General features: G+C 37.1%; 1 protein-coding gene across 3 annotated transcripts; it reads left to right on the top strand.

Annotated features, from left to right (window-relative positions):
- The first annotated feature begins 2,528 nt into the window (after positions 1-2,528).
- FAM76A (family with sequence similarity 76 member A) lies at positions 2,529-26,055 on the top strand. 3 transcript variants are annotated; one of them, XM_074305643.1, is made up of 10 exons: positions 2,529-2,715; positions 5,208-5,272; positions 7,120-7,174; positions 8,342-8,494; positions 12,053-12,213; positions 13,669-13,755; positions 14,307-14,438; positions 18,013-18,148; positions 22,908-23,009; positions 23,523-26,055. In XM_074305643.1, the coding sequence occupies exons 1-10, from the start codon at positions 2,635-2,637 to the stop codon at positions 23,607-23,609; spliced, it is 1,059 nt and encodes a 352-aa protein (XP_074161744.1). In that variant the 5' UTR covers positions 2,529-2,634; the 3' UTR covers positions 23,610-26,055. The 3 variants fall into 3 exon arrangements, with proteins under 3 accessions (XP_074161744.1, XP_074161743.1, XP_074161745.1); XM_074305642.1 differs by having other exon boundaries at positions 18,010-18,148; XM_074305644.1 differs by lacking the exon at positions 14,307-14,438.
- Positions 26,056-27,283: the final 1,228 nt, after the last annotated feature.

Below are 27,283 nucleotides of genomic sequence, written 5' to 3'. Positions count from 1 at the left end.
GCATATCCTCATATCATCTCTGCATAGCAGATACTACAATTTATTAGCTCTATTTTACAGATCAATTCATTTATTTAATAGACTTTTGTTAAGGTCAAATCACTACCTCAACTTCACATGATCTTACAGAAAGAAATGTTGGAGATGGTTGCTAAGTTGCTATCAGTGATCTCAAAAAGTTCACAGAAAGTAGAAAAGTTACCTCAAAACTGAAGAGTGAACATATTATTAATTATTCATTTTTAAAAAGGGGGTGAAGAGAATGACATCTTCACTTAAATTCCTAGAAAAGAATTTGAGTGTATCAGGAAAGGGATAGTTAATGAATACATTACATATATACTGGGATCAAAAAGAGCTGACAATAGGACAAGGTAAATTCAATTAATTTTAATTCAACAATTATTAAGGGCTTATTATGATTCTAGTCCTGGAAACAAAGAAAAATTGAAAAGTGACTGGAAGAATCAGTAAAGGCCTCATGTCGGAGGTGGCACTTGAGGTGAACTCTGAAGGAAGCAATAGGTGGTGCAATGGATGGAACATGAACACTTACTAGTTATGTGACCCTGGGTAAGTCATTTGATTCATTTCCACATCTGTAAAATGGGCTGAAGAAGGAAATCACAAACTACTCCAATCTCTTTGCCAAGGAAACTCCAAATGGTTTCATGGAGAGACGGGCAAACTGAAATGATTGAATAACAACAACAAGGGACTTCAAGGGGAAGATGTGAGGAGGGAGAGGATTCCAGACTTGGAGGGCAGCTTGTGCAACAACATAAAGAGGGGAGTAATGAGATATCATGGATGGGGACAGGAGAGGAGGTAACATAAAATTACTCCATAAAGATAAATTGGAGCCAAAAAGAATCTCAGTTATGTCAAGTTCCTGACATTTTTCCCCCCATAAAATAAGTTCTGGCCCATGGCTTCCATGTTGTCCTTCTTTGGCTCACTTCACCACAGGGACTCTGCCTTGTGGTATCTTTTTCCCTTAACCCCCCCCCTCCATGCCACATGATATCTGTTCTAACCCACTTCTCCTCACAGTTGACTAACTTTTTTGGAATTTTTCAGGATTTAGCCCGCCACCTAAGGACATGCCCCCAGCCCATGGGATGATGCCCTTCTCCTGGATAATTGTGAGCTCTCCCATTCTATTTCATATTTAACATTCCTGGTGTCTATTCTCTTATTTTGTCTGTAACCTCTACCCCTAAATAAACCTGCCTTTTGCCAAAGAGAATCTTTACATGTCTTTACATGACCAAACCCCCAATTTTGGTGTTTCTAAATCATGTGGTCCCTACCATCATCTGGTGTCTATATCAGCTACATAAATACCCTACGTCAGATTGCTCGTTGTCTTGGGGAAGGGGGATTGAAGAGAGGGAGAAAAAGATTAGAAATCAAATCTTACAAAAATAGATGTTGAAAACTATCTTGACATGTAATTAAAAAATAAAACACCGATGAAACAACAAAAAATACCTAAACCCAGTCTGGATGTATATGTCAGGACAAAACACAAACAGAGAGAAAAGAATTTAGGCTGGAATGACAGCGGGGACAATCCGTTGGGGGACTCGGGGTGGAGTGCCATCACCCAGGAGTTCTTTTCCCTGAAGGGAGTGCTCCCTCCGGACGGTCCCCCTTCGTGGTCCCTCCTCTCCCCAGGTGGGGACAATCTCCCTTTCAGAACTCTCCAATCGGATGGGGGACCCTCCCCCCTCACATAGAGTGGAGGAAGACGAAACCACCTTCGCTCCTTCCTGTCCAGTCTCACTAGATCTGGAGCTTGTCTCTCCTCAAATCCCCTATAACAAATTTCGAGCCTGAGCCACCTGGCACCTGCCTCCAGGAGCGGGCCACACAGACTTTCTCGCAGGGATGCTGCTGCTTCCCTCCCCGAACTGGACTCCGGCTCCGTCCCACCCAAACCCTCCACCCCTCCTCTCTGCCCTGGCTCCGCCTCATGCACCTCCTCCGCCAACTACTCCTCCCCTCCCTCCTCTAGCCCAGGCTCCGCCCCCTGGTGCCCATCTTCACTCCTATAAGGCACCGCCCTTTTCCTTAGAGGAGGTGCGGTACTCATGCAACGCCTTTCAACTTCCCCGGGACCTAGGGAAGAAGTCTCTCGCGAGACTTGAGGGTTGTTTTTGTTTTGTTTTGTTTTTTTCCCCCACCTCCACCCTCCAGGGGTGAGTGGCAACTGCGGACAGTAGGCTGGCAAAAGAAAAGGCAGTGAAAAGGAATAGGCACGGCACAGACGCCCAAAGCTCACCGAGGCAGAGCGAAACCTTTCCCCACGGGCCCCGCCTCTCTCGTAGCCCGCCCGCGTGACCCTGACTTTTACATAACCGCGGTTTCGTTGTGTCACCTATGGCGTATGTCCTGCCGACCCAATCGGAACGTCCCAAACCTCCGGACTCCGCCTCTCTTCTTGGGATGGACGTCGGGTCAGACCAATGAGCAGGCGGGAAGAGCAACTGTGCCTGCCGCGCTCCTCCCCGCTGTGTCGCCTGCGCCTTCGGTGGCTACAGGTTGGGGTTGAATCTGTCAGGGGGAGAAGCGAAGCTTGAGGCGGGGCGAGCTCGGAGCGCGGCCTGGGGCTGAGGCCCGGAGCGGGACATGGCGGCGCTCTACGCCTGCACCAAATGCCATCAGCGCTTCCCCTTCGAGGCGCTGTCCCAGGGGCAGCAGCTGTGCAAGGTGAACGGCGGCGGCGGGCGGCGGGACGCTGGGCGTCCGGGCCGGGGCGGGGCTGGGTGGCCGCCGGGAGGCGGGGGCCGATGGCAGCCCGCGCAGGGGCGGGGGCGGAGGCCGGAGCTTCCACCAGCTTGCTCCCCGCGCCTGGGAGGAATGGGCTGAGGGGGGCGGAAACAAAGGGTGCCGACTGCCCCGTCCGGCTTCCGCCCAGTCGCGCCCCCGTGGGGCTGCCTGAAGGCCCCGAGGGCCCGCCTGCCCGCGGCTTCCTCTGGTGCTTAGCAACGGTCCGGGACTGGTTCCACGGCCAGGGCACCCGCCCACCTGGACCTCGACGCCTCTGATGTCCGGGGGATCGTCGGCGTGGATAGCGCTGGAAGCGATGGTGGCCAGCTCCCCCACTGTACCCCTGAGGAAACTGAGGTCCACTGAGGGGGAGGCACTGGTCGGGACTCCCGCGGCCAGGAGGTGCCAGCCTCGCGCCCGGCGCTTCCAGATTGCGAGTTCGGCGCGCTTGTCTCACCTCGCTGCCTCCTCAGGGAGGGGCTGGTGGAAAGGGGGTTTTTTGAAAAGACTTGGATGATGTAAGGAGAGCTTCTGAGAGGGTGGACTAGATGGGTAGACTTGAGTCCAGATCTTTCCTGTGCGTGATGCTGAAACTCTGTTTTCTTCTTTATAATTCAGGAATAAAAATAGCTTCTGCCTCACCTCAGCCTGGTGAATCAAGTGCTTTGTAAACCTTAGAGCACTTCCGTTCATCTCGGCTTTTTATCTTTATTGACGCTGTTGCTAATAGGAATGTTAAAGAAGCTCCTATATACCATTCATTCCAGAGCCCCACTCATTCTAGAAATAATTTTAAATAGGTTTTTGCCCCAAAAGGAAGGCAAATGGAAGAAGTCAAAAGATTTGCAGACTCAAAATTAGCATTCTATCTCATATCACTTCTATTTTCTGGAAAGTGATATAGTGGAAAAAATATTGAATAGAAGAAATAGATTTTGAATCTAACCTTTACTACTTAATACCTTGGTGAGTTTGGCAAATTATTAACCTCTTAGGGACCTTTCTGTCCTTAATTGCCCATGTAATTCATAAAATCCCTTCAAGCTCTAAAACCTGTAGTGCTTGGTAAATTGCTTCATCCCTGTGGGTCTTAATTTCCACATCTCTAAATAAGGAGATCAAAGAAGGTCATATTTAAGATTCCTTATCCTTCTAACTCACTGACTTTGACGAGTTGCTGGTAATTTTTTAAACTTGCATCAAGATATCTGATTTCCCATCAAGTAGCATTGTCTCCAGTTTTCAGGTGAATTTTTTTTTTTTCCTGAGGCTAGGGTTAAGTGACTTGCCCAGGGTCACACAGCTAGGACGTGTTAAGTGTCTGATTCAGGTGAATTTAGCATAGAGAAGTGACATATTTATAAGTCACCTAACCAGATATCTAGATGACTATTGCTCAAGCAATACACATTAGATATTCTAAAATAAATCGTAATCTGGCTTTCCCATTTTGGCTGTGAGTTTTCACATTTTACTGAAGAGAATAAGGTGTCTTCCTTCTGCTTTTATTAGCTATCTGGAGAAGTTTGATGGTTGAATGTTTTATGTGGTCTCATAATATCTATTTGGGTTCCAAGAAATAGGCATATGTATGCATTTTTTATTATTATCCTTAGAGATTACTTACTCCAGCCTTCCTATTTAAAAATGATCTGACATGTCACCCCCAAACTTAGGATCTTCCAGAATCAACTATAATCCCCTGGCATTTAAAGCTCTTCACAACCTGGCTCCTTCCTACCTTATAATCTTTTTATACATCTCCCTTTCGCATACTCTTCTGTCCAGTTCACTGGATTAAATGCTGTTGCTTGCAATGCTCAATTCTCCTGACTCCAGGGCTCTCTCCATATGCTTCATTCCTGAAATACTCTCCCTTGTCCATTCTTTCAAGACTGAACTTAAACCTGACTTTCTGCAGAATTCCTGGGTCCCCTTCTGAGATATTTTGCATTTTCCTATATTTATCTCATATGTACATAATTATTTGCCTGCTCTCTCCCCTCTCCAGAAGGTGAGCTCCCAAATTTTATTTTTGCCTTTCCTTGTATTCTCAGTGTATACTTAGCAGAGTGGCTAGGAAACAGTAGGTGCTTAATAAGTGTTTGTTTACTGAGAAATCAACCCCCAGAAAGGTGAGGAACTAGCCCAAGTATATGCCTGTAGCAAGTAGCAGAGCCAATATTAAATCCTAGGTTCCTTTGATTCCTTATCCTGTGCTCTTTCTTCTCTGTCCGGTATGATCTTCCAGAAATGGAAAAGGATCTCAGAGGTCATGCTCCTCATTTTTCAGGTGACTAGACTGACATGAAGAGTAAATGACTTGCCAAAGTTAAATAATTCTAGGGTTCTTTCCAGCATGTGTCCTCTATTTATAGTTTTTGTTCACAAGTATTTTAACATCTGATTTTAACAATTTTATTTCATTACAGGAGTGTCGTATTGCACATCCTATTGTTAAATGCACCTACTGCCGAACTGAATTCCAGCAGGAAAGGTAAAGTTTCCATTGATAGTGGTTTTTCTCATGTTTTTTTAAATAAACACATTTACCTCCTGAAAAAAAAAAATTGTACTCTCTAAATACTTAATTTCTTACTCAAGCATCTTTTTATTAAGGCCCTGGCCATGTCATTATTGTAATTTTTCTTTTTAATAAATACTGTTCCCTTGAGTCTCTTTTCTCTGTATCTTTTTTTCACAAAGAAGAGACTGAGATACTTTGGGAAACTTGGCAGGCTTGTTCTAAGTATCAATTATTGTGTCTGACTACTTGTGAAATTTGTATTACTACAGCACCTCCTTAAGAAATGCATATTACTTGCTAACTTTACCTTCTCAGAAAGGCCCATTTCTGTGATTTCTGAGTGTTGACATGTGCAAACTTATAATTTTTAATATAATGGGAATAAAAAGCTTTAGTGAAAGACATGTGTAACTGAAAACTGTTTGAATAAATTGATTCATATCTGCTGGCAAGAACTACCTCTTCAACTAGGGTATCTCTTCTACTATGGTCCAGTAGTGAGAGTAGGACCTGAAGTTAAGTCTCTTACACTTATTAAATGTGTGACCTTGGCTCTCTAGCTTGTTTCCTTATCCATAAAATAAGAATAATCAAATATTTCTAGTGCACCTTGGTTATGTATATCATTAGCAAAATTCCTTATAAACCTCAAATGAGGAGGGATTGGCTGTGCATTATATAGCTGTGCAAGATCCTTATTCCAATTCTTACAGGTTAATTTATATTCTAGAAATAGATGATAATTGCTCTGGAAAATATTTTAGACAAGTAATTTTTTTCAATTATATTTAGTTTCCTTTTTTTTTTTTTTCCCCCTTTCTTCCTTTGAAAGGATCACTCTAAAAGTCTGTGGTATTTCTCTTTTATAGTTATCCTGGGAAAATATTTAATCATAACATTTTAGAATACATTGGGGTGTTAATATTTTTATATTCTCTTTAAGAGCCATGGGATTATTCTAAATATTGTTTCCAACTGAATATAATATTAGGCAGAAACTTCCTTGAAGTCAATGGGCCTAGCAGGGGATTCTTGGCTAACCTGAATCATTAGCTCATAGGTACATTTGATTTGCATTATGGCTCTTAGAATTTCAAAAAGGGAATGAGGGAACACTTATTTTTTTCATGAGCTTAGATTTTATGGAAATCATTATGGAAAATGAGCTGTTATCCACATTGTAGACAGATATTAAAATCACAGCTTCAATAGTTTTCTTCCACATTTTCTGATTTTCTAATGCCTTTGCTTATGAAGAAAAACATGAAACAGCATTGAGTGAAGCTTCCTAAATTTATCCCACATACTTTTTCTAATGTATCTTAAATTCAATCCTAAGAATTCTTTATTTATTGAAGATTTTTTTTTTCCTACCAGTAATTCACTTGCAAACCTTCCAGTTTTGATTTTATATTTTTTGCTGACCCAGTCCATAACAGTAGTACCAGTTATACTGCCTGGTGGTATTGGGAATACTAATAACTACTAAATAACTTAGTCACCATAGCTACCAAATTCTTGTTTGACATCTTCCCCTCCCCGCCAAAAACAAAACAAAACACGCCATTTGCTGGAAATGAAAGGATAACCTCTACCTGAAATAATTTTATTATATGATTTATTTTCATAGCCCTATATTCTGTAAGGTAGCAGAGTATCAACAAAATCACTGATCAGATAGTAATATTTCAGTTCATATGAATATTATAACTAAATTGCTTTTTGAAAAGCAGTTTCTCAATTTTTAGGTATTGATCATTTTTCTATATAAAACAATTTTTCTTTCTGAAGATGTTTATGTGTTTTTCCCTTAACAGTAAAACTAATACGATATGCAAGAAATGTGCTCAGAATGTAAAGTTGTATGGAACGGTAAGTAGGCATCTCTCAAGAGTTCTCTTCATTTTTAAAAAATGTGATATCTTTTATTTTTACATAGCCATCATTTCCAAATAGAACCTTCCTGTAGAAGGGCCAAGGCTTTGTAACAAAGGAATCAAAAAGAAAAAGGGGGAAGAAGTCAGGCTGCCCAGCTTGTCACCTGAGTTGGCCAGGAGCTGCAGCTTTCCACTGTCCATGTCAGTGGCCTTTGCCAAGAAGGGAGAGAAGCATATTTCCTTAAGCTCTTCTTCTGGTTCATGTGTGGGCATTATAATCATACAATGTTTGCATGGATTTTGTGGTTGTTATCATTCTTCTTTCCATTTATATTGTGTTAGTCATTGTGTATAGCAACTGTTTTTCCTGGCTTCGCTTGACCTCATTTTGCCCAAGTTCTTAGAAGTCTTTCCATTCTTTTCTGTATTCATCTGTGAACTATTTAGAATTTGCATGCTAAAAGCTTCGTGCCTGTTCAGGGCAGCTTTTTGAAGAGTAGAAACCAGGCAAATCAACTGATTTGTACATTCATTTTGGTTCAGTTTTCAATTAAACATATAGGATTTTGGGACACTCCAAAGCAGATGTTTTTTCAGAAATTTGCTGCTTTCTACAAAGGACTTGTTCTGTTGATTTCTTTTTTAGCACTTTGAAGTATGTTGCACAGAAAAGTGACTATTTTTTCAATTGAACAAATATCTTATTAAGAGCTTATTAACATGCAGAATCACTGTGTTGGTAATATAAAGAAGAAAAATAATAGTTTGTGCTTTTCAGATACTTGTTAGATCTAGTAGGGAAATGAGACAATAAAGTCAAATAGACATTAGGAAGTGATTACTTATGTAGAAGTTAGTAGCCTGAGAAATTTAAGAAATCACTTATAAATGAAGATCAGGATATGGAAGAGATGATAATTGGGCTGAACCTTGAAAGAAGAGAAAAACTTCATTAGGTAGAGAATAGTCCAACATTAATGGTACACACACACACACACACACACACACACACACACACACACACACACAGCGGCTTAGAAGTGAGAGAGGGCAGGTCAAGCTAAAAATAATCTACTTTTCCTGGGTAAAAAGCAACCCATTTTTATTGTTATTATAGATGCTGTACTAAGCTTTTATCTATCCTTCTCTCTTCTCTTTTAAGCCCAAACCTTGTCAGTATTGCAACATTATTGCAGCATTTATTGGCAATAAATGTCAGCGTTGTACAAACTCAGAGAAGAAGTATGGACCACCATATTCTTGTGAACAGTGCAAACAGCAGTGTGCCTTTGACAGGAAAGATGACAGAAAGAAGGTGAGTCTTTTTTTCCCCCGATATGCTTTTGTTAAAGAAAATAAGTCAATAATAATTATTACTATTATTCACAATTATCAGGTTTTATAGGATATGTTATTTAATATTTTGTTAGTTTTTTGAGAGAAAAGTTAAATTTGAAATTCATGCTTATGGTTATCTACCCAGTTAGTTTTTTTTCTGATGGATAATTGGAAATTTATTAGGTATTACTTTAATGAAGAGTAGAATCTCTCTCTCTCTCTCTCTCTTTTTTTTTTTTTTATTAATTATAGTTTTTATTTACTAGATATATTCATGGGTAATTTTACAGCATTGACAATTGCCAAACCTTTTGTTCCAATTTTTCCCCTCCCCCATGGCAGTTTGACCAATACATGTTAAATATATGTTAAAGTATAAATTAAATACAATATATGTATACATGTCCAAACAGTTGTTTTACTGTACAAAAAGAATCAGACTTTGAAACAGTGTACAATTAACCTGTGAAGGAAATCCAAAATGCAGGCAGACAAAATTAGAGGGATTGGGAATTCTATGTAGTAGTCCATATTCATCTTCTGGAGTTCTTTTGCTGGGTGTAGTTGGTTCAGTTCATTACTGCTCTATTGGAACTGATTTGGTTCATCTCATTGTTGAAAATGGCCACATCCATCAGAATTGATCTTCATATAGTATTATTGAAGTATACAACGATCTCCTGGCCCTGCTCATTTCACTCAACATCGGTTCATGTAAGTCTCTCCAAGCCTTTCTGAAATCATCCTGTTGGTCATTTCTTACATAACAGTAATATTCCATAATATTCATATACCACAATTTATTCAGCCATTCTCCAATTGATGGGCATCCACTTAGTTTCCAATTTCTGGCCACTACAAAGAGGGCTGCCACAAACATTCTTGCACATAACAAGTCCCTTTCCCTGCTTTAATATTTCTTTGGGATATAAGCCTAGTAGTAGCACTGCTGGATCAAAGGTTTGATAACTTTTTGAGCATCGTTCCAAATTGCTCTCCAGAATGGCTGGATGTTTTCATAATTCCACCAACAATGTATCAGTGTCCCTGTTTTCCCACATCCCCTCCAACATTGCGCATTACCTTTCCCTGTCATTCTAGCCAATCTGACAGGTGTGTATGATATCTCAGAGTTGTCTTAATTTGCATTTCTCTGATTAATAATAATTTGGAGCATCTTTTCACATGGCTAGAAATTTCCTTAAGCTCTTCTTCTGATTCACATGTGGGCATTATAATCATTTCAATTTCTTCATCTGAGAATTGTCTGTTCATATCCTTTGACCATTTATCAATTGGAGAATGGCTTGATTTCTTATAAATTAAAGTCAATAGAATCTCTTTTTAAATGAGTCAGAAGGGAAGATTCTTCTTCTTTTTTTTTTAATATTTATTCTTTCAGTGGACTTTGGATTAAAAACTCCATGAATACAGAAATTCCATCAGGATAGAAAAGAATTACTTATTTGTTCTTTGTTCTCCACTAATCCTATAGTAGAGCCTACTGTGCTGCCTCATGAGGACATGGATGTGACAGTGAGTTCTTGAAGTACCCCAGGGTATGTCAATACAGGTTCTGGTAAGGCCTACTAAGCTAGGAAATCTCACAGTGAGGGGGTAGGGCTGAACTCTTATCTGTCACCCAGGGACCAGCTTCATGAAATATGGGTGAACTCATTACTATTGGCCACGAGTCAATGAGTATTTTAGGTTACAGCAATTGACAAAGGTATCCGAGAACCACAGTCTATACTGATAAAAGGAGCAGCCATATGGATGAAAATATGTTCCCTAAAATATTGCATTTTAATTATTCCCTCCATCTTCCTTTCCACAGGTGTTTAACATTGTGTCCTGGATTTAAATTATTTTTCATCTTTTTTTTTTTTTTTTTTAAATCTTTATTTGCAAATATGTCTTTCCCTTCCTTACCTGTGAGGAATCTCTTGTAACAAAGATTGGGGGGGGGGGCGGGGAGAGAAAAAGGCAATTAAAAATCAATGAACACAATAGCTACATCTGACCATTCATGAAATTGTCCACATTCATAGTTTCCAAATGACTTGCCCAGGTGCATACAGCTAAGGAAGTGTTAAATGTCTGAAGTCAGATTTAAACTTAGGTCCTCCTGACTCCAAGGCTCTATCCACTGTGCCACCTAGGTTCCCCTTCTCTACTCTTGTTATAGCCAAGCTTAGACATTATAATTATGTAATATTCAATTTCTTTATTCTTTCCATTTACATTATTATTGTGTATATTGTTTTCCTGGATCTGCTTGCTTTCTTTGCATCAGTTTACTATATGTTTATTGAATGACATTGTGTATTTAAGATTAAGTTTCCCAGAGAAAGCCTTTTGTTTTTTTAATCATGCCTCAGGCTAGTATTTTAAGAAGTCTGATCTTTTTTGCTTTGCTAAAAATAAATTTCACAATAAACATACTGAATGAACTGACAGGTTAGTACCAATAATAGGTTAAAATAAAGATTAACTATTGTTATTTTTATATATAATTTTATTATGTACATAGCCCTTTCATATTCATCATTTCCTTTGGTTCTTGTAACCCTGTGAGGTAGGGCTGATGGTATTTCCATTTTACTAAAGGGAGTACTGAGATAAGAAAAGATAAAGTGACTAACCTACTGTGTTGTAGCTAGTAAGTGGCAAAATTCAAGAATTGAACTTCTAACATCATGCATTCTGGACTGAGATGTTTCTACTGGGTCACATCAACTTTTTGATAAGCTTAAGAAAAATTCTTAATGAAATCTAGACAAGATCAGAGCTGCTCTTTGTTTTTCATTTTAGTATAAGTCTAAATGTATTTCCTAGGGATTCATATTTTTAAGACTTTGTTGAGCATTGGTGCTTTTCTGAAGGTAAAACATTGCTTGTGATCATGTGTTTGTAGGAAAGAAAGGCATTTGATATCAATATGGCATAATTCCTCTCTGTTGTACGTTAGTCAGGGGTTATTTTTCATTTTGGAAATTTACCACTGTGATGCATCAGAGATACCAGAGTAATGTTTTTAAATGTATGAGATAAAACACATATGATTACAAAGAAAATCAAAGATGTGTGAAAATAAAGATAACAGGTTTTTTTTTCCTTCCAAGGAGATTTTCTTTGTAGTCTAGTCCTCTTGCTCTAGTCTGAGAATTAATTGAAAAAGAATCCCTCTACATCATGTTTAACAATGATGTGTCCAATGTTGGTGGTAAGGAATTCATTGCCTGTGAAAACCACCCATTCCATATTTGGGTAGCTTGGAAAGTTTAGCTTTTCTTTAAATCAAGAACATTTTCACATCTGAGACCCATTACTCCTTATTCTGTTGGCCCTCCGGGGCTAAGCAGAGTCATCTTGTCCTTTTTCTCCTTCACAATCCCATCATCGTGCTCTTCTCCAGTTCCCAGACCCCATCCCCAGTGGATTCTCTTTTGAAAGATTTCAGCGTTGGCCTCTGTTATGAGGTAGAGAAAAAGAGGCACAAGCCTCTCCGTTTTAACTTATCTTGGTCTTTCAGGTAGATGGGAAGTTGCTGTGTTGGCTGTGTACATTGTCATACAAGCGAGTCCTTCAGAAAACCAGAGAGCAGCGGAAGCATCTGAGCAGCTCCTCCCGAGCAGGCCATCATCAGGAGAAGGAACAGTACAGCCGGCTGAGTTCTGGGAGCCATTTTAACAGGTAAGGCAAAGACTTTTTTTCTGAAAAACTTTCTGAAAAGTTGGACTGGATGCTCAGCACCTTAGATGTAGGGTTGCTGTTTTGCATAATTCTCTGTTTTTACTTGGGTAGTTTTCTTATAGAAGCTCATTTACAAGATTATCTAAAGCAAACAGTACATCAAGAAGTCAAGTTTTACTGGTATTCTACTTTAAGGAAATTTTCATGAAGTTTACATGACCATTAAAAGTTAATTCACACTTTATGGGGGAAACTTTGTTATTTTTATTTTGTCTTTTGGGACAAGAGAGCTTTGCTTTACTCTTCATTTAGTCAAATGTCTGAAACACATTCTAAACTTTTTCACTTGGAGGGCCACATAGAAAGATGTCCTGTTGTGACTGATCATAGACTCCTTTTCAGAATATCTAGCACATTACAGGAAGTGCTGTTTAACCTTTAAGCCAGATCCTCAGATAATAAATAAGATCATTTCATTGATGAAAAATGGACACCAAGAGCTGCAGCATTCTTGCCACTATTCCACATCATCTCCTGGCATCTTAAGTAGCCTAATAAAATGAAATTAAAACTTGTTAAAATTAACTGTAGTAAGGACATAATTGAAATTAGCTGTAAGGGCAGAGGGGACATTAGAACAACAGCTGAGGTTGGGGGGGTATTTAACCTGCTTTATGCCATTTTTTAAGGTTAGGTTAGACTGTCCTCTAGCTAGCTTTTAATTCCTAAGGATAAAATGTGAGCTAGAAATAGAACTGGGCTTCACTTCTGCTGCCAAATCTACAGTTAGCTCCTCTGGAAGATGGTAGCTTATATAATTAAATTAGGTGGAGATCAGATATAGGTTTTGATGATTTCAGAAGCAGAATAAGGTTGATTCCTATAGATCTCAAGAGCAGGAGTTTTTAAACTGCAGTGGGCCTCAGAATTTAGTAGCTTAATAAGATCAAGCCTTTATTGATCTGGGTTTCATAGCCACTAAACAACCCAGGAACTTAATTTTGAGGTAGTATTTGAGGGGCAATATTATGTGGTGTACAAAATACTGGCCTCGGAGACCAAAGAACTAGGTCTAAGGTCTGGCTCTGCTCTTGTGCTGATCAGGATGACTCTAGCCAAGTCATTTTCTCTCATCTACAAAACTAGGGTAACCTTCACTACATGGTTCATTTTGGGGAAAGAAAGGATTTGTTACAGCTAAAGGAGATGTGAATTATTATTTTAAACTGCAAATAACTATAAATAACTTAAGTTCTGTTTTAGCTGTTCAGCCATTTAGGAAGCAAAATCTGTAATTTAAAAGCAATTTATTTATTATATGATTCACTTAAATAATATGTAAATGAATTGGCACTTTACATAGCTATAACCTTTGCCTTTTGTGAAAATGAAATGAAACTTCATTTACTATTTTGTTTATTTCTAATGTATTCCTTTTTTTGTTGTTGTTTAAAGCCAAAAAACATTGTCTACATCTTCAATTCAGAATGAAATTCCAAAGAAGAAACCCAAATTTGATGCTATCACTGCTAATGGAGACAGGTGAGCTAGTTGTGTGTGTTGTCTGTGTGTGTGAGATGTATGAGATGCATGTGCAGTTTCTATAAGAGGGGCACATTTCAGAATGTTTTGCTACTAGACACAGGTGCTAATATCACTGCTTACATTTGTTGATATTTGTCTATGGTTCTGTCCTCCTCAATAAATTTTTAGAAATGTTAACAATCCTATAGCCTTTGAACCCTGTAGTCTATCAGGCATAGCTTTTCCCAGTAGTTAGTGGTAGTTCTAGGTTGAGAAAAAACTGTGATCCACTTTGTCATTGTGGACTATATTGGGAACACCTCTTAGTAGTCTTGTTGGTCTGAGAGGCAGAGAAGACAAGTTATAGTGAACACAGATTGTAAGTTTGAGGGCTGGTTCAATCCATGTCATCTTCCTTCTGTTCAGAAAGAAAAGGTGAGACTTTTCTGTGACCAGCTCAGAAGCTATATAAGGAAAGCATGAGATGGATATAGATATTTGCTATATATTTAATTTTAAACTTGTATAAATGCATATTTTTATTCCTCGCTTTCCTCTCTCCTTCTCAGCGTTCCTTCCTCTTACGAGCTGCTTTGTCCTAATATCCAGAGTGCCCCGTCCGTGTTGGTGCAGTGGGCTGCTTCCCAACAGAGTCTTGGTGCCAACCATTATCCTGTTCCTCCAGGCACTGGCATCCTGAAGTGAGATCACCTGACATGCTCTTCCCCTAAATCCTTGGAATTATCTCCGTTCTGGAAAGTGTCCCCCTGAAGGATCTCCCTCCAGAGTAGACTGAAATCGGGAGCAGATCATCGTGCAGGCTCCAGGGCTGGCTTTTATTGATTTTAGTGGAATAGAAGGTCTTTTAAATTCATTAATCACTCAGTCATAATTTCAACTTATTTCAAATCCCTCACAGTTGCTCTTCTGATAGCTGGTCCTGTTGATTCTGGATTTCTTGAATCTAATTTAAATGTGCAAATTGAGTGGGGGGAATGAACTGTAAGGAATTTCTTCTTTTTAGTCAGATTCAGTGTTCCTGAGAAGCTCTAACTAAACACCCTAGGGCAAGTGCAAATTGTTTCCTGTCACCTCCAGTTTGCCTGGCCACGCCTGCAAGAAAACATTTGAAGTGGAGAGTCTCTACAGTAGCAGGATTTAAAGTGAATGCTGCAAAAGCTAGGCAGTGAAGCCAAGGCCAGGGCCTTCCAAAAAGCTCATTATTGACCTTGGGATAAGGTTAAACTACCTGAAAAACAAAAGTCTATAAATTTTACTGTAAGGTGATTGATTCTCTGTCATTTTGGGTTTCTTGGATTACTTTATTTTGGCCTTACTTTAGAGTCTGCCCCACAGCTTGAGCTAAACTAATACCTTTCCATCCTGTCTGCTATTCAAGTTATAAACTGATTATATAAGGTATCTGCTTTTCTCTAGTGGGACACTCCTGCTTAATGAGCCATAAGACTTAATTTCAGAATGTCCTGTATAATAATAGGTAGGCTCTGAACTAAGGGATCAGTAGCAATTGTTCTAGATTATACATAAAAGCATTCTTCTAAAGAGTTATTCACATTTTTTTTTCTTATAAGTTTTTATTAAAAATAGATTTTGGAAATGCATATACTATAAAATATTTTTTAAAAACATTCTATTCTAAAATTTTTTTATTACAATTCCTTATGCATTTCTTTTCTAGTTAATTATGATTTTTCTTTTTAGCAGAAAATTTTTAAACTTAAATATTAATGAAAATAAGTTTTCCTTATTCAATCTTCTTCAGTCCCCTTGGACTATTTCTTTCTGCTCCCCGCTTTCTTTTTTTAAAAATATAGTTTTCTTGAATGTTCTTTAACAGTAACAATAAACTAAATGCATTTATTGGGCTCTTCTGCTGTACATAACTAACTATTCTAGTCACTGTCATTTCTAAGTAATCAACTGTTACAACCACTTTAATTCCTTAATTTTCAGTGTATTGATAACACATTTCCTCCTTTGCTATTCTAACGTTAAAAAATCACTCACCCTTTCCTTGTGTTTTCAGCCCTTTGATTTTTTTCTTTTTGGAATTCACTTATCATCTGCAAGTTTCTTAAACTTCATATTGTCTGTTTCTTGTCCCTTCCTTTTCATGCATCTCACAAAACTTTGTTTCCTTTATCTAATAACTTAACAATATATAAATCATATTGTTTCCTTAATTAACCAGAAATTTCACATTTTTAGGATTTTTTTAGCCTTTCATTTCTCTTTTCCAATCTCCTATAAAATTCCTTCTTTTACTGCTTACTTTCACTCATCTTTGCAGATTTGTCTTGTTGAAATTTTAACAAAGTATCAAATCTGGAGGGGAAAACCCTCATTTCCTTACTACTTTTTTTTCTCTAGGAAACATACAGCAATTGCTTTTAATCCCATTCATCTAGACTTCTTAAATCACAACAATCTAAACATTGCATTCTGTTCATATTTGGGAACCAGTCTTGGGGTTGACTCTTTCAAACAAATATCTGTTGTACCTGTTATTTCTCCTTACCTTCCTCTAGCCTCTGGGATTTATTCTGAATCTTTCCTCTAAAACTTAACTTAGATGAAGTTGTGATGAGTTCAACTTTATTTTCATTTGATTCTTCTTCTTTCTTCCTTCTTCTCCATCTGGGTTAGTAGAAAGAGTCTGGACTTGGAACCAGAAAACCTGGATTCAATTCCATGTCTGGCACAGTGTTGGGCATAGAGTAGGTGCTTAATAAGTGCTTATTGATTGATTAGAAGTTGAGAAAAAATCATTGGATCACTTTTTTGTACCTATTTCCTCATCTTATATGAGATTATTAATTTTTGAATAAGGTGAGAAAGCCATGAATGACTTATGATCTCTTTATATAGAAAGCCAGCAGCTTTATGGATTAAATGTATGTAATGCACTTTGCTGAACCTCACTAAAGTACTATTACAATGTTAGCCATAATCATTGTAGAGAGGTTGAGTTTCTTGTCAGGGTTAAATAGTCAGTTTTGGAAATAGAACTGACCTTCACATCCCTGATCCTCAGCCTTCCTATGGGATTATGGAGCTTGTCTAAAGCTTCCACTTAATTTTCTTCTGTGTATGACACATATGAGCATTTTGATATTTTGAGCCCTTCCTGGAAAGCTTCTGTGAAGAATCTCTGTTCATTCAGGAGGAGAGTTGGGGTTTAGCACTGCCAGATTTGCCAATGATTGAGCCATGATAAGATCAGGCTGGCAGGCACAGCCTGCTAGCAACAAAGGGGAGAAATGCCCTAACCTGAAGGCATTCTCTGAAGAGACACTTGCTATTACTCCGTGTCTGGGATAATCCTAGCTGCCACAGTTCCCCTAACCCATATCACCAGTATAAATTTGAACTATTTCTTTACTCTTGTTTTATTCTTAAGTTGTAGATTTTTAAAAATAAATTCTCCTTAGGGGGAACATCTCTCCTAAAAAGAAAGGTTATTCCTACTATGTAAAGCTGGAAAGGATATTAAGGTTAGTTAGTCTAACCCCTCATCTTACACCAAGGCCCAGAGAGGTTCCGTGCACTCAGATGGTAAATGGCAAGGACAGGATTCAAAAACAGTTCACTACCATTTTGGTAAAATGGAATTTTCTACTCTTGTCCTACTTTGGAATCCAGTTGGAACACCAGCATGTGGTCCCAAAGTTTTATCACTGCTTCCCTGTTTTTCTCTCGGGTCTGACAGTCATGAAAGTTCCTTTACTGAGAAGATAAAACAGTAGCCAGATGGTTAAAGATCTCTAACACTAAATTACTTAACTGTTTGGGAAAACCAGTTTCTCTCCTAATCAAGTCTTCTTTTCATTTATTGCTTTTTTAAGATGGGATTGCCTCTGGGTTGGAATGCAGCTGTTCAACAGTTCTACCCAATTATAACTCTTTCCATGCTAAAGTGCAGAGAGATTACATCTGAAGGGTGACTCTGAGAAGTTTATGCAGAGTTCTCCAAATTGTTATTTGTTCCATTTGGAACAAAATAATAAAATTTTAATATATTAAGTCAACAGGATCTTTAAAATGGCTCAAACACAGATGAAATCTCCTTAATACTACTGAGGCATCATGTAAGTACTCAATGTGAATGAAAAGACTGCACTATTGCAGGTACATTGTTGGAATGGTTCAGTTGTAGTTGTTCAGTGACCTTAACCAGAACCTGGCTCCAGAGACCACAAACAATAGATGGAAAATTTCGTCTAATTTATTGCTCTCCCTCTTTTTTAAAAGCAGCTTTTCACCAGATTTAGCTCTGGACTCTCCAGGCACTGATCACTTTGTCATCATTGCCCAGCTAAAGGAAGAAGTGGCTACACTTAAGAAGATGCTTCATCAGAAGGATCAGATGATCTTAGAAAAAGAAAAGAAGGTATTATTGATTCAGATATATGTGTAGGGTGTGTGTATGTGTACATATGATATAGCATACCTTTGAGTATAGGAAGATTGCTTTTTAAATGGATATTGTATGAAGGTGCCCATTTTTTCCCTATTAGTCTTCCAGGATTGTGCGCTCTATTTTTCTGTCATTTCCCTGATAATTTGCTCTTGTGTGATGTTTGGGATCAACTTCTTTTTTAAAATAATAATATTTTTTTTAAATGAATGCTATTTTTAGCATTCATTTTTAACTTTCTTTTTAAGAAAAATTTTGTAGTGTTTTATTTTTCCAAATACATGTAAAATAGTTTTCAACATTCATTTCTGCAAGATTTTATATTCCAAATTTTTTCCCTTCTCCTTCCTTACCTCCCCTCTCTCCAAGACAGCAAGCAATCCATTATAGGCTATAAATGTATATGGTTTAAAAAAATATATGTCTATATTTGTTATATTATACAAGAAAAATCAGAAGAAAAGAGGAAAAATCATGAGAACGAAAAAAGCAAACATAAAAAAAGATGAAAATACTATGCTTTGATTCACATTCTGTTTCCATAGTTCTCTCTGGGTGTGGATGGCATTTTCCATGCCAAATCTATTGGAATTGTGTTAGACCAATGCATTGCTGAGAAGATCTAAGTTTATTATTGTTGATCATTACATAATTTTACTGTTACTGTATATAATGTATTCCTGCTTCTGCTCCTTGTTCTGCTCATTTCATTGAGTACTAAATCATGAAATTCTTTCCAGGTTTTTCTGAAGTCAGTCTGCTCATCATTTCCTGTAGAATAATAAGATTACATAACATTACATAACTTATTCAGACATTCCCTCATTGATGGGTATCTATTCAATTTCCAATTCCTTGCCACTACAAAGAGAACTTTAGTATTTATTTTTACAAAACTTTTAGTTTGAATGAGCTAGAAGCATTTCCAATAAGATCAAAGGTGAATCAAGGTTGTCCATTATCACCACCGTTATTCAACATTGTACTAGAAATACTTGCTTTAGCAATAAGAGAATAAAAAAGAAATTGAAGGAGTTAGGGTAGGTAATGAGGAAACAAAATTACCACTTTTTGAGATGATATGGTATTTTTAGTGCTAGAGAATCAACAAAAAAAATCTATTAAAAATAACAACTTTAGCAAAGTTGCAGGATATAAAATAAATCCATGTAAATCATTGGCCTTTCTGTATATTACCAACAAAGCCCAGCAGCAAGGAACAGAAAGAGAAATCCCATTAAAAATAATTACAGGGGCAGCTAGACGGCACAGTAGATGGAGTACTGGCCCTGAAATCAGGAGGACCTGAGTTCAAATCCGGCCTCAGATACTTAATACTTCCTAGCTGTGTAACCCTAGGCAAGTCACTTAATCCCAATTACTTCAGCAAAAAAATAAAAATAATTTTAGACAATATAAAATATTTGAGAATCTACTTCCCAATACAAAACTAGGAACTATATGAACACAATTACAAAATACTTCACACAAATGAAGTTCTATCTAAACAACTGAAAGAATATCCAGATGCTCATGTGTAAGAAAAATCAGATCAAAAGGGGAATAACAACAAAAAAAAGGTGAAAATACTATGTTTTGATTCATATGCACCCTCATAGTTCTCTCTCTGGATGCAGATGGCACTTTCATTCACAAGTTAATTGGAATTCCCTTGAAATTACCTCATTGTTGAAAATCAATCTGCCAATAAACTGCCAAGAAATTACTTTATGGAGCTGGGAAAAAATAATCTAAAAGAATAAAAGGTCAAGAATTTCAAAGTAATTAATGAAAAAAAATGGGAAAAAAAGGTGGCCTACCTGTATCAGATCTAAAACTATATTATAAAGTGTCATGAAAACCATTTGGCACTGGCTAAGACAAAGTAGTAGATCAATGGGAGAGGTTAGTCCATAAGACACAATAGTCAATGACTATACTAATCTCGTGTTTGATAAACCCAAAGTCTCCAGCTTCTGGGATAAGAATTCACTATTTGACAAAGATTGCTGGGAAAACTAAAAAATAGTATGGTAGAATGTAGGCATTGACACCCTATATCTAACACTATATCAAGATAAATTCGAAATGGGTTCATAATTTAGACATAAAGGGTGATACTATAAGCAAATTAGGAGAATAAGGGATAGTCTGTCTCAGATCTGTGGAGAAGGGAGAAATTTATGGCCAAAGGAGAGCTACATTATAAAATGTAAAATGGATAATTTTGATAAAATTAATTAAAAGGTTTTTGCACAAACAAAACCAGTGCAGCTAATATTAGAAGGGAAATAGAAAGCTGAGAAAAAATTTTACAGTATTTCTGATAAAGATCTCATTTCTAAGATATATAGAGAATTGACTCAAATTTATAAGAATATAAGCCATTCCTCAATTGATCAAAGGATATGAACAGATAATTTCCAGATAAAGAAATTAGAGCCATTTCTAATCATATGAAAAAGTGCTCTAAATCATTATTGATTAGAGAAATGCAAATAGGACCTCTCTCAGCTTCCACTTTATTGACTAAGGTGACAGGAAAAGATAATGATGAATGTTGGAGGGGATATAGGAAAACTGGGACACTAATAATGCATTGCTGGTGGAGTTGTGAAATGATTCAACCATTCTGGAGAGCAATTTGGAACTATGTCTAAAAGGTTGTCAAACTGTGCATACCCTTTGATCCAAAAGTATCTCTCCGAGGTCCCAATCCCCGAGATTGTAAAAGAGGGAAAAGGACCCAGATGGGCAAAAATGTTTGTAGCAGCCCATTTTGTAGTGGCAAGAAACTGGAAACAGTGGACGCCCATGATTTGGGGAATGGCTGAATAAGTTATGCTATATGAATGGAGTATTGTTGTTTTAAAAGAAATGATAATAAGCAGGCTAATTTCAGAAAAGCCTGGAAAGATTTACATGAATTGATGTTAAGTGAAGTCAGCAGAACCAAGAGAACATTGTATACAGACAAAGCAATATTATGTGATGATCAACTAATGAACTCACCAAGGAGGTAATTCAAGGCAATTCTAATAGACTTGTGACTGAAAGTACTATCTGCATCCAGAGAGAGACTATGGAGAGTGAATATGGATCAAAGTATAGTATTTTCACCTTTTTTTTGTTATTGTTGTTTGTTTGGGTTTTTTTCCCCTTGTGGGTTTTTCCCTTCTGATCTGATTTTTCTTGCACAGCAGGCTGAATATGAAAATATGTTTAAAGGAAGTGTACATGTTTAACTTATATCAGATTGCTTGCTGTTTGGGGAAGGGGGAAGAAAGGAAGAAAATTTTGGAAACGTAAGATTTTGTAAAAGGTGAATGCTGAAGACTATCTTTGCATGTATTTGGAAAATAAAATATTAAAAGGAAAAAGAAAGGATTTTTTTAACATTCCAAATTGTTCTTCCCTGCTTCCTCTCCCTTCTTTCTAAATTGTAAGCTATTTTATATAGGTAATATATGTGTAATCATTTAAAACATTTCCATATTAGTTGTCATTGTGAAAGAAGAAACAAAACAAAAGGGAAAAATCATGAAAAAAATAAAGAAGGTGAAAATAGTATGCTTCTATCTAAATTTAGAGTCCATCAATTCTTTCTCTGGATGTAAATAGCATTTTCCATCATGAATCCTTTGTAATTGTCCTGGATAATTGTATTGCTTAGAAGAGGTAAGCCATTCATAGTTGATCTTCACACAGTGTTTTGTTACTATGCCTAGTGTTTTCCTAGTTCTGCTCATTTCACTTTGCATCAGTTCATATACATCTTGGAATCAACTTCTTAATTTGGAAAGTTATGTAAGAGAGTGGTCTTCACTTCATGAAATTTTAACTCTTCTAGTTTTTGATGCTTATATATTCACTATTATTTTAAATCAATATATACATTTTATTTTATTTTTATTTTTTTGCTATCAAGAGAAAGCTATGTTGTCTTTAGTAGCTAGAAACCAAATTTTCTGGGGTTGTTGGTCACTAGCATGTCAATAACATTAGCTTTTCATAGGTTCAGCTCTGCTTCTAGCATCTCAGTAGAAGCTAGAAATAAAATTTTAAATGACTCATAAATTAGAGCAATAAGTAAAAAGTTGAACATCAGTAGGAACAAATAGAAATTAATGTATTTAAAAACTAAAAGGGTACTGTTGAAATAGAAAATAGGAAATGTCTGAGCCCAGAAGAAAAAAAAGTTAGGAGTCTTAAGATCAACAATTTAAGAACTAAAACAATGGTAGAAGATTTTATTCTAAATAAAAGGGCTTTTAAATGCAAGCAGTAGCAAAGTATTCTTTCCACTTTTATGTATGGGAATTGTGCCCTCCATCTTGTTTCAGTGCCACTTACTTATTGGGAGGGATTTGGAGCAATTGAAGAGGTTCTGTAGAAGAGTTTGGAAATTCAGTATGGGAAAATTACTTACATGAGAAAAGGTTGAAGTTGGAATTATTTGATCTTAAAAAAATTAAAGAATGAATTAGATTTTGAATTACCAGCTATATGGAACAGAAAATTTTCTGGTGATTGTTATGTTAGTAACATATTCCTTAGGGAACTTATAAAATCTCCCAGAGATCTTTAGGAAAAGGAAAATCATTGGGTTTTAGATGATTTAGGTGCGGACCTTGAGATAGAAAGATCACTGGATTTAAAGATGATCTTTTTGAGAGGTTATCCAGTTCCTTAGTACAAAAGAATTCCCTTTGATTATTCTGTCTTCTTTCAGATTACTGAATTGAAAGCTGATCTTCAATACCAGGAATCTCAGATGAGAGCCAAAATGAATCAAATGGAGAAGACCCACAAAGAAGTCACAGAGCAGTTACAGGTGATGGAGTTTCTTTCAGTGTGGTGAAATATTTATATAGACCATATTTTAAATGAACAAGTATTTAGAAAATTGTTCTCATAGTTATAGTAAATCATCTATGAATCTATAAGTATCTTCTACTCTTATACCTTATGCCTTTTCAGATTTAATTCACTCAGAAAATATAATATTTATAACTTTGTACTTTCTTTGACTGCATATAAGCTAAATAAAATTTCAGATGTTCGGATTATAAAGTACTCACCACACAAGAATCTCCATGTTTTGTAAATGTATAACCCCTTGTGCAGCAGGGTGATGGGGTTCCTCATGATCATCAACTTTGTTTAAGGGTGATTGCATTCCCTTCCAGGTTCATACATGCTCATTGGTAGCTTTTTGCTACCTTTGCTTTCTTTCTCTCCCCTATCCTTATTTTCCTGCCTATATCTCTGCCTTTGCAATTCTCTTATTCTATGTAGATTACAGGTCTCCACTTGTTAAAACCTTATTCTTGCATTTTGTTTCCAGGCCAAAAACCGAGAGCTTCTGAAGCAAGCAGCTGCTTTGTCAAAGGGCAAAAAGTCTGAGAAGTCAGGAGCAATGACTTCTCCATGAAAAATGGCCTGGGAGCTTCTTGAGCAGCAGCAATGAAAAGTCTTAGGCTGGTGCTGGAGGCATGGCTCTACTGGGAGCTGCAAGCTTTACCAGGAACCTTCTTTTATACTGTGGCTGTGGGCAGGGTGGAAACATCTGGTGTGTTACATTAGGATCACATACTGGAGGGTGTCAGGGTTAAATTGATATCTCTCTATTTTTTGTACTTCTTTTTGTTTTTTATAGTGGTAACTGCTCAGTGTTTTGTGCAGAAGGAATTATTTTTCCCACTCCTGCATCCTGCATTTCCCATGAACAAATAGTTTGGCATTGGGTAAATATTATCACTGCCACCTTTTGAACTCAGAAGCTGCCACTCTAATAAGACTTAACCCAATGGAGGTTTCCACTCTCCATTAAATTGCTGCTTCAGGGGCTACTTTTTTTTCCAGGTATACTATGAACTTTGTACTATATAGAGACAGAAGTTTATTTATTTAAAAAACAAAAAATGAAAACCCTTTTTCTTGAGAAAGGGAAATAATCAGACCATCTAGTTCGCTTTGTGACAGAGCTATGATAACTATTGAAAAAACTACCCCAATCTCCATTTAGACTACAGAAAAGGATGGCAATTTCATCTGATTTAATGCCTAGTTGTTTCATAATGTTGATGGTTAAAGTGAGTGAAACAGTTGGATTCAGAACTGGGGCATTAGGTGCTTTTTTTTTAAGGACCCATTAAGAAAAGGGCATTTGAGGAGACATTTTAGGAGAGAACAGGGATTTCGAAAATGTCTCTTTAGATAATGTTAGAAAGTTTTGTCCAGGTTGTACTGGACATCTTCACTTTCCTAATTATTTTATGTAATTAATTTTGAACTTTTTTCATACTGCCACTTACTTGCTTTTAAGTCCCTTTCCTTCCCAACACCAGTTGTCAGATCAAGTCACTGCCAAGGAACATAGTGAATTGGAAAAACTGCAAACTATAAAGCATGTTTTAAAATGAAATGAGCCATCTCAGGATAGGCTGTTTGAGTCAGAAGGAAGGATTGTGAGAAATATTGCTGCTGCTGCTGCTGCTGTGTGTGCATGTGTGTGTGTGAGAAAGAGAGAGAGACACACACACACACACACACATTCACTGTGTGTGTGTGTGAGAGAGAGAGAGAGAGAGAGAGAGAGAGAGATATCATCCTCAAGTTTTGATGGACATAAATTGGGAAGATATTTCTTGCATGTAGTCCATTCTCAGACATAATTGTGAGTGTTGCCCAAGATGTCCCAATTACTTACATTCAGTAGACAATACACTTTGCTTATTTGTTTCATAGGAGGGATGAATTTGCAGTTCTATTTGTATACTCTTAATAAGTCCCACCTTTCTTAGCCCAGCATATATTTGAGAGAAAATTGTGTGAGATTAAGATTTACAGTCTAAACCATGAAACACACTCAACTATACTAAGTAGTAGATAATAAGTAACTCATATAAGTTAGCCATTACTTTGGCCCCATTGATCCATGAGATACCACACAACAACTAATCAAATGCCAGGCAAGAATTTGAGGCAAATGCAATGGAGAGAGAGAGTGAGTGAGTGTGTGTGTGTGTGTGTGTGTGTGTGTGTGTGTGTGTGTGTGTGTGTGTCTAAGACATGAATGAATCTAAGCTAGCATAATTATAGGGATGGATTCAGCTTCAATGCATTTTTTTAGAAGCAGAATATTACAGTTGAGAATGGAGTACACTGGTGGCTTAATATTATAGCTATTTCCAGGTTTGTTGGCATCTCAACTCTCACAGATAGATTAACTAACAAAATTGGGAAAAAGAAAAAACAGATCTGGAAATGGATCTCTTTGCCTTATGTAGAAGGGGTATAAATAAAGTATGTCTGTTCTGTTGTCCATACATTGCTGTCATTTAAAATACCAGGTTCCCTTCCAAACAAGGGGGACCAGCAGTACCAGTTAATTGTATATTTTTTTTTAATTAGAACCTTTAAATAAAGAAGATCAGGCAATATTATTCAGGTACATTTGTTCTAAGATTGAAGAAAAGGTTGAAAAAATATGATAGATACTGTTTTTTAAACCTTAGAGATTGCGAAATTGTTACATCAAATGTGATACCATAAAATGACAAACTTAGTTTTGTACTAAAGCTTTTTTTTTTTTAAACTCAACATTTAATATGAAGCAAATTCACACATTTTCTAACTTTCCTTAGATTTCGAAAGGGAGGGAGGGGGCCCCTGGTTTGAAATATTGGGTTTTTAAATCATGATGCTGTTTTATCATGAAATTGAATAAGTGACTTTTAGTAACACCGTTGTTTCTTTGTATGTTTGTAATAATGGAAATTTTAAAATGCAGGAATTCTTTGGTTTGTACAGACTTTGACAGATGTAAGAGTGTAAAAAATTCTTATTGACTGAAATACAATTTTTTTTTCTATTCATTTCTTGTTTGGTCATTATATGAATATTTATAGTTCCAAAGAAAAGGATCTTTTTCTTAAAAGGTTAGTTCGGGCTTCTTAAACTTTTTCCATTTGTGATCCCTTTTCACTTCAGAAATTTTTACATGACTCCAGGATAAAGGTATATAAAATAGTTATACAAATCAAATATTTACTGATAATAAATTGTGATTTCATGACATACACCCCCATTCAGTTACACAACCCCATATCACAACCCACAGTTTAAGAAGCTTTAATCTAGTTTATTCCTCCCCTATATTCCTTCAAGACTGCCTGCAATCATCTCAGAGAACTATTTTTTTAAACATGTTTTAATAAAATATTTTTATAACACTTCAATTCCCTCCCATTTCTCTACATACACACACACCCCAATTTTGGAGCAGTTCTGTGAAGTATAGGTTAGAAGGAAAAGATCAGAGGTAAGGAGACCAGTTATAAAGTTTAAGGATTGATGAGAACAAAGGTAGCAGTGTGAATGTGAGGAAGACTGAAGAAATGTGAAGTTAAAATCAATAGGACTTTACAGAATCTGAGTTGGAAGAATTGTCAGCCTATTGAGGCCCATCTTGTAATGCAGAGGTGGGGAGTGTAATGAGGGAGAAAGAATGGTTTAAAAGACTTAATTTTTTACTCTAGGTGACTGGGAAAAGGGGTACAGTAGTATCTTTATGAGAAATAAGGGATGTAGGAGGAAAGGCAGATTTAAGAGAGACAGTAATATTCAGTTTTTAACATGCTGTCTCTTACTGATTGGATATCCAACAGATAGCTGGAGATGCAGGTTTCATCCTTGATAGCCATCTCTAGTTTGGGGAGTTATCTGCATAGAGGAGATAATTCAACCCATTGGAATAGATGAAACCATAAAGGAAATTATAAAAAGAAAAGGAAAGAGTACTAGGACTGAGCTTTGGAGGAGGAGGAGCAGGAGGAAGGCAATGACGTGAAGGAGAAGTTAACATTTATTAAGGCTCTACTAACCTATCAGACACTGTGCTGCGTGCTAGGAATAGAGAAAAAACAAAAAAAAAAAACCCTGTTCTCAAAGACCTTGAAGGCATGCTAGTTGAGACAAATAAGAGGAACTAGTCAGAACTAGGAAAGAGCGGTGCCATGGCAACCAAGAAAGGGGAGATTTTTCAGGAAGAAGGAAACAAGTCTTGACTTCAGAGAGATGAAAATGACAAAAGTTCGTGAATTT

This window comes from Sminthopsis crassicaudata, chromosome 3 (assembly GCF_048593235.1).
Source record: "Sminthopsis crassicaudata isolate SCR6 chromosome 3, ASM4859323v1, whole genome shotgun sequence".
In the NCBI taxonomy this organism is placed as follows: Eukaryota; Metazoa; Chordata; class Mammalia; order Dasyuromorphia; family Dasyuridae; genus Sminthopsis; species Sminthopsis crassicaudata.
Note: the sequence above shows the minus strand (reverse complement) of the source record. Positions and strands in the feature narration are given on the sequence as shown.

Coding starts and splice junctions, on each gene's coding strand:
- FAM76A (XM_074305642.1), top strand. CDS start 2,635: ATGGCGGCGCTCTACGCCTGCACCAAATGCCATCAGCGCTTCCCCTTC. Junction 7,175..8,341: donor ATGTAAAGTTGTATGGAACG/GTAAGTAGGCAT, acceptor TTCTCTTTTAAG/CCCAAACCTTGTCAGTATTG. Junction 8,495..12,052: donor GGAAAGATGACAGAAAGAAG/GTGAGTCTTTTT, acceptor TTGGTCTTTCAG/GTAGATGGGAAGTTGCTGTG.